Source organism: Emydura macquarii, unplaced genomic scaffold, assembly GCF_026122565.2.
Source record: "Emydura macquarii macquarii isolate MOO-44397 ecotype Brisbane River unplaced genomic scaffold, CSIRO-AGI_Emac_v2 contig_2308, whole genome shotgun sequence".
Lineage (NCBI taxonomy): Eukaryota > Metazoa > Chordata > Testudines > Chelidae > Emydura > Emydura macquarii.
Genome location: NW_027132445.1, coordinates 862,008 through 870,198, shown reverse-complemented (window position 1 = coordinate 870,198; position 8,191 = coordinate 862,008). Strand labels below are relative to the sequence as shown.

General features: G+C 41.6%; 1 protein-coding gene across 1 annotated transcript in view; it reads right to left on the bottom strand.

The window, feature by feature from the left end:
• Positions 1-514: 514 nt before the first annotated feature.
• CUNH6orf118 (chromosome unknown C6orf118 homolog) overlaps positions 515-8,191 on the bottom strand; it is a 34,655-nt gene continuing 26,978 nt past the window's right edge. The window contains exon 9 of the mRNA XM_067560774.1: positions 515-792. Coding sequence (XP_067416875.1) covers positions 705-792 — 88 coding nt within the window. The 3' untranslated portion in view covers positions 515-704. The remainder of the gene's footprint in view (positions 793-8,191) is intronic.

The following is an 8,191-nucleotide window of genomic DNA, read 5'->3' as shown; positions in this document are numbered from 1 at the left end:
ATATCATCACTGGCATCTGAATACCCCTTTGAAATGAATGGGGCAATACACACTTCTGAGCTATCTTTTCAGGCGCTCTGCAAACTCAGACAGACATTGCTGCTTCACATATATTTGGTTCGTGTTTTCAAGGGTTTGGTTTTTTTCAACCATAACAGCTAAAGATTTACTGTCCTAACATGGAGGCTGAGATTCTGTAGAAGAAGGCTGCCAAGAGAGATACCAATATGCCATACCACTGTGTACCAGTCCAAATCAAGTCCTGAATGCAGTACTCACATCAAAGACTTTGCACACAGTGATATACATATATCTTATTTAGGAGCTTCAGCTTCCATTTACTTGAATAGCTTCTAGCAGTGAGTTCCATCCTGAGACTTGAATTAATAACCTCTGGCACGTGCATAATAAAGGTTCCACTGCTAAGTGGGGGCAGCTTCTATTGAAAGCTGCATGGAAAAGGCACAACTACTTAAACAATTGCTATTACTAATGCAGGGCATTTTCTAGATAGTATATAGAAATCTCTCTGTCTATATATACATAATAACTAACCATGATAATTTGTGTAAAAAATGGCATGCATTTCTATTTCTGAAGTTGCATTATAATTCTTGATTCTGAGACCCAACATCAGTTTTTCATATTTGGATTTGATCTGCATCGTTTCAAGAAGTCAAGTACACATTCAAGGCATCTACAATTTATCTTCCTACACGTTTTTCTGATTTGTCTGAAGTTGGTTCATTATCTTCAAGTGACAAAAATGTCTTCAGCAACTCCCACAACTTTCTAAAAAAAACACACACACACAATCAAAACAATAAGTGAGTAGAAAGCACAGGGTAAAAGTGTCACAGCAAAAAAAAAACAAAAAAAATAGCAACCCCCACAACAAGCTTTTCCATGGTCAGCAATATAAAAGGAAAGAAAGGTTATTTATCTGTACAGTAACTGGAGTTCTTCAAGATGTGTGGTCCCAATCTGTATTCCACTTAAGGTGTGCATGTGTATGGACATTTTTTGCTAGCAGTGTTCATTGGCCTGTGCCTGCACCCTTCTATTCCTCATGCTTTGAACTGAGCGCATAAGTGCGGTGTGAATCGACCACCTCTCCACCTACCTTTCTACCGCAAATAGTCCTTGGATAAGGCTCCACAGGAGAGGAGCAGAAGGATGGAGAGTGGGAAACAGCTGCCAAGTGTACCTGCAAGGAACTGAGCAACAACCCTGACATTTTTAGAAGGAAGGGGTAGTCGGTAATAGTAGGGATCTTAGCACCCTTTTGGGGTATCTGACAATGCTGGCACCAAGCAGAAAATCTTTTCCATTTTGCTATGTAGCATTTCCCTGTGGAATCTTTCCTACTATTGCTAAGGATAAATGGTATCACCTCCAAGTATGACTCTTCTGGGTCAGTGGGCCATGTGTGTGTGATATATTTGAACAAATTGAGCAGAGTGTCGGATATGTTTATATGAATTTGCAGTTATGGTTTCTTAAGCAGTTGCTTATCTTGAATCTGTTGTTATATAGCGGTTACTATGTTTTTCTTCTCTCTCTACTGTCCAATTCAGCCATCAGGAATCCAACCATGTGTACATGAATATATTTCTAATCGGGGATTTGTTCAATATCTGCCATACACAACAATTGGCAATGAGGATTTCAAGAACATTCTACGCATCAGAGTAGCAAAACAAACTATGACATTGCTTGCAGCCCCGTGGTGTGGAGAGGAATCTGCTACAATGGTGAAAACTCAAACTACTAACCCAAGAGCAGTGAGGTCAAATGGAAGGCTGTGTTGGAAAAATGGAGGCCTTCAACACTGCCATGGAGGACTGGCTTATATAGAGAGAGAGGCTGGAGCAATACTCTGAAGTAATGAGATTCCATCAGAAAAACATGCAGCAGCATTATTGAGTGTGATAAGAGGGAAAAAGTAACAGTTTAGTATGCGGTCTCATTGCCCCAGAGAAGCCAGCAAGCAAAACCTTTAAAGAGATAATGCAAATTGTTCAAGAGCACTTGGCACCCAAGCCCCTGATTATAGAACAAAGATTCAGGTTTCATAAGCAGAATCAACTTGAAGGTGAATCTATTTCCGCCTTTGTGACAGAGTTTAAAAGATTATCAGAACACAGTGCTTTTAAGGATGGGCTTAACAAGGCCCTAAGAGACAGATTTCTGTGTTAACTGCTTAATGAAAGTATAAAGAAGAGGCCCTTAATTGAGAAAAATCTTATCTTTAAACATGCCATAGAAATTGGAGTAGCATTGAATACTGCGGCAAGGGATGCAATAAAATTGCATACCAGAGCTAAAACAGAAGTAGGAATGCATAAAACTATCTGCAAGGCAAGATGTGGTTCATTCAACAGACAGACACATGTTGTTGGTGTGCAAAAGGGTTTCACACTCCTGATTGCCGATTCAAAGATGCATATAGCAGAAGCTGTAATAAAAAAGGTCAGAGCCAAGTTGTTTGTCGCACTAAGATAAATAAGGAAGAAACCAAATCAGGGTATAGAAAAAGGAATATCAGTGTACAGTCTGTAGACAGAGGCAGTAGTGACTCGGACTACAGGAATGGAGTAGCTAGCCTGGATATATATAATGTGAGCAAAAATGACAAGACACCAATCTGGTTGACATCCTGGGTGGTGGGAAAAATGCTCAAAATAGAATTGAATGCAGGTGCCACAGTGTCTGTTATCTCACGTTTGGAATATGGAAAAAACTTTTACAAATACCAAAAAAAGGGTAACATTAATGTTGCTGAAAAGAGAGTGCCAACTGGAATGATGCAAGTGAGCATGGAGAACAACAATAAGCACAATTTATTAGACTTATATGTTGTTGAGAAGGGTGGACTGGCCCTGTTGGGCTGTGAATGGTTACACAAAGATTTTGTGGATTGGATGCAGTCACTTTCAGCAGAGCCCACTAAAACAGGTGAACAATAGCTGGAAGGGATACTAAGTCAGGCATTGGGAGCCTTCAAGGAGGACCAATGAACTCTAAAACACAGGAAGGCTAAAATAATCTTAGCTGAGAGGCACAGCCCAGGTTTCACAGAGCTCAACCCGTCCCTTACAGCAGTGGTTTTCAACCTTTTTTCATTTGCGGATCCCTAAAACATTTCAAATGGAAGTGCATACACCTTTGGAAATCTTAGACATAGTCTACGGACCCCCAGTGGTCCATGGACCCCAAATTGAAAATCGAAGGTAGACACTGAACTGGCACATCTGGAAAGGGAGGCCATACTTTCAAAAGTGGCCTTGAGCAAGTGGAAAACTCCTATCATTCCAACTATAACATAACATGGTGGGGTAAAGGTGTGTGGAGATTTTAAGGTCACCATAAATCTTGTACTGAAAGTTGAAAAATACCCTCTGCCTTGAATTGAGGACATTTTGGCTACACTGGCGGGGGACAATGATTCAGCAAAATGGGTTTGTCACAGGCCTACCTACAGATGGGATTGAAGGAGAGTCTAAGGCACATCTCACAATCAACACACAAAAAGATCTGTATCAGTACAACAGGCTAGTGTTTGGTATTGCTTCAGTTCCTGCTATATGGCAACGGACCAAGTTTTGCAAGAACTTTTGAGAACAGAGTGTTATTTGGATGACATTATGCCTAAGAAGCAATGGGCTTATATTGCAGCAAGGGAGGTTTAGTTGGAAAATCTTCCTAATTGTCAGAGTAGTTAAGCACTGGAATAAATTGCCTAGGGAGGTTGTGGAATCTCCATCATTGGAGATTTTTAAGAGCAGGTTAGACAAACACCTGTCAGTGATGGTCTAGATAATACTTAGTTCTGCCACAAGTGCTGGGGACTGGACTAGATGACCTCTCAAGGTCCCTTCCAGTCCTAGAATTCTATGATTATTGTGACCAGTGGAAGTGAAGAACATCATCTGGGAACCCTGAAAAGGGTATTAAAACATCTAGAAGAATATGAGTTATGAGCCATTCACATAAAATGTTACTTTTTCAAGGACTCGATAGCTTACTGTGGGCATGCTATTGATGCACAAGGCCTACATAAATCTCAGGAGAAGACCATAAAGCAGCCAGTCCTGAAAGCTCCATTACCAAAGAATGTGCCACAACTTAGATAATGTATAGGATTTATCAACTACTGTAGCCAATTTGTACCAAACATAGCAACTGTATTGCACCTGCTTAACTGTTTATTGCAAACTTGTCAAAAGTGGGTATGGTGATGTGAGTGTCAAAAAGCTTTCCTGGCAGCAAAGCAATAGGTCACTTCAGACGGTGTGCTTATGCACTTTAACTTGCCTATCAAGTTAGCATGTGAAGCCTCCTTACATGGAATTGGGGTGTTTATATCACACACCATGCCAGATGGCAGTGAGAGATCCATACCATTTGCCTCAAGATCTCTCCCATGGCAGAATGTAACTATGCACAAAAAAAGAAGGAGGCTTTCAGTCTGGTCTGAAGGAATTCAACCTAGCTAGGAGAAAATTCACCCTTGTCATCAACCACCAACCATTAGTAGCAATCCTTCATCTGAGAAAGGGAGCTTCTGTGACAACAGTAGCACATATGCAATGCTAGACTCTCTTCTCAGCTGCTTATGTCTATGACATCCAATTCAAAAGAAAAGAAGTGCACAAAAATGCAGCTGGGCTCTCCATGCTAATTGAAGAGTGACCTGTATAGAAACAAAATCTATCAAATTTGTCAACTTGTTTCAGACTGAGTGCTCCTCAGTGTCTTGTAGTTTGATCAAGCAAGAAACCAAGAGAGATCCCACACTAGCTCAGCTTTATGAATCCACTTTGAAGAGCTGGAAATATACTGACAGCTCTAATCTGGCACCCTTTTATGCACACAAAGGTGAGTTCACCAAACATCATGGATGTGTCATGCAGGGGAATTCGTGTTGTTATACCTAGTAAACTACGCACAATAGTATTAGATGAGCTTCACGTAGGTTTCCTATGCGTAGTAAAAGTGAAGGCACTCGCCAGAAGTTTTGTATGGGGGCCAGGCATTGACCAAGAAATAGAGCAGCTTGCTAAGGAATGTTTGGGATGCCAACAGGTACAGCGCACATCTAAACCAGCACCATTCCACCTTTGGGAATGACCATCAGCTCTCTGGTAATATCTGCATATTGATTTTGCAGGACCATTTTGGGGAACAATGTATCTCGTAGTTGTGGATGCCCATTCCAAATTGCTGGAAGTTCTTTTGCATGAAAACCACCACAGCTGCACAGACAGTATAAAACTTCAAAATTTCTCTGCAAGAACTGGACTGCCAGAACAGGTTGTGAGGGACAATGGTCCTCAGTTTAGTTCAGAAGTTTCCAAAGTTCATGAAGAAAAAAGGTACTAGACACATTACCTCTGCACCATACCAACCAGCCACTAATGGCTTCTTTGAAAGGTTTGTACAGATTTTTTAAGCAAGCCCTACAATCCATGGCAGATGAAAACGGGGTCACTATAGCAGAAGCCGGCACACTTTTGCTAGCACATCAAAATGCAGCACATGCCATGATGAGCCAATGCTGTCTATGGGCCAAAATATCAGATCACACTTGGACTTATTAAAGCCAGATCTACCTCAACAAGTCAGAAATAGTCAAATAAGTCAAGCAATGGTGAGAGAACCAGTGCACTTCATCCACTACAAGTGGGTCAGACAGTGCTGGTGCATGATTATTGTGGACCCAGTAAATGGTTTCCAGCAATTGTTAATGCACAAACAGGTCTTTGTCCTATGCAGTACAAGTAGCACCAAATATGTTTTGGCACTGGCACATTGACCAATGGTGAGATTCAAGGGTAGATGCACCGGCAGGCAGCCAGTGGAGGTGAGCAGACCTACACTCTGAAGCCAAAAGGAACACTGTGGGAGGCCCAGCTGCTGGAGCCCCTGACTATCGATGGTCTACTCATCTGCTGATAGAAAAGGATTCTGGACATTGGCAAGGTCAGAGACTTCTTCTTTGACTTATTTTGTTTACATGTCTTTGCTGTTTTCTCTTGCATGGGGAGACTGCTGGGAAGTGATCCAGGGAGGCAGTTGCAGAGCACTCCAGGGTGTAGGATTCAGCTGCCTACCTCTGGGATCTGGGGGAACCTATCGGAGAGGGTGGCCCAGATTCCCCTACCCTTCCACTGTCCCCACGACAGGCCTGGAGGCAAAAAGCCTATCCCTGATGCAAGAGATTCAGTATTAGGAAAAGCCACGTATCCCAGAGAATCCTGATTCTGGGACTTTGGTTGGGTGAAGTCTGAAACCCGCTGCTGGGCAGCAGAACTACCCTTTGTTGGACTCTTCACATATCCTGGAAGAGGTGGATGTAACTTGTAGCCCACTCCGAGGGCCAGTCATGGAGCAATGCCTGTCATACCCTTGTCTGGCCACTAGGCGGTGCCTGCGGGGCACAGACACCTTCACAAGCAGTTTCTGATGGGCCAGACAATCAAGGCATGAATTGTGGTCATCCCTGATTGGAAAAGCCTGGGGAGCAGACCATGCAGATTTTGAATCCAGGGATCCTGGGCCTACTAGGCAACCCATAGAAGGGGTTGTTCAGGTTGCAGGGGATCCCAAGCTCCCACAACTACTAAACTATACTAACCATACAACTACCGGCAACGAACTAAAACGTTTAAAAGAAGCAGCTAGCTAACGCTTCAGTCACTGAAGAGGCTCTGTCTCAAACCACTGGCGGTAGAAAGGAACTGGAGAAGCCGTTCGCCCTTGGTTCGGAGCATGACGAGGAGAAAGCACAAGAGCAGACCAATGGACATTGCTAGCAAAAATCTTCCAGTCTCAGGTGTACAAAGCACATGTGCTCCTCAAGTGGAATACACATAAGGACCATCACTCGAAGAAGAACCAAGAGTTGGAGGCACCATTGTTAGCTATTGTTCAACTGCCTGATACTCCCTGCTGGAGGCAACTACTTTCAAAATTTAAGCTTTGGCTGTACCCTGCAAGTGTCTTGCTGGGAGCACAAACCAAAGAGTATAATTTCTCTAACATCTATCTTTGGAGAATAATAAATCTGTGACAATGTCTACATTAATGGTCACAGATCTGTACGTCCTTTATAAAGCTAAACGCGAACAGCTTCACATCCTGCTTTTAGATCCCCCACAACAACTACGTGCTGCTTTCCTATCCAAAGAGGAGTAAGCCATGGATCAGGTGTTAAAGATGCAAAAAGCAGTACTGAGTTATACCATTAACTACCCTATCTGGTACCCGGGATGAGTTTGGGGGCTGAACAATAAATGCAATTTTTTTTTGTAAGTATTCATTCATATTTTTAAACAAATTCACTTCAGCCATCTTTGTGACTCATTTGTGGCCACTTTTTGCAAATATGTAAGGGAATTAGAACTGGGAAAGAAACTAATTTTTCAGGCTGGCGAGAGAGAGTGAGTGTAAGAAAGAAAGTTTCAGGTAAAGTGAAACGTGTTTCTTTTTTGAGGTTTTTTAAAGGGTTCGTTAACCTTCTTTTAAAAATATAAAATAAAATCGAAGTAAAATTCAAAACAAAAAGTCATCTTAAATTGAAAAATCAAAATGTTTTGATTTTTTGGGGGTTTTTTTTGTGAGTTTGTTTGTTGAGGGGTTGGTTATTGCCCCCAAACAATTCAGCGAATTTGACACAAATTTGCAAAATGTTTCAATCTCCCTATGTCTGCATTATGGCCAAAAAAAATAATAATAATAATCTGAAAAACATCATCCATCTCTAGAGACATCCAGGTTACTAGCATAAATGACTTCAGAAAGCTAATTCTGATGGGAATTTTTCACTCCTTGTGCTGCAAATGCATGCACAATCATCCAACTAGGGAAACAAACAATATATTGTGATTACTCTGTCCAAGAACCCAACAACACAGTTTGAGTTTAGAATATTTGCAATTAATCAACAGACCAAAAAAACTGAAAAACCATTCGACAAATAGAAAATAAATCTGAGGAAACCACAGTCTTCTTGCAGAAAACTGAATAAATATTGACTGCAAAAGATTTTCTCAGCTCTCAACATGTTTCACTGTTCAACATGTTCAGGCTGCATGTTTCACTCCTAATTCACTGAACAATCCCCACAGCACCTTGGGGAAGCTGCTGCTGTAGAGATTAAATAATTAAATTGTTAATCTATGCCTTG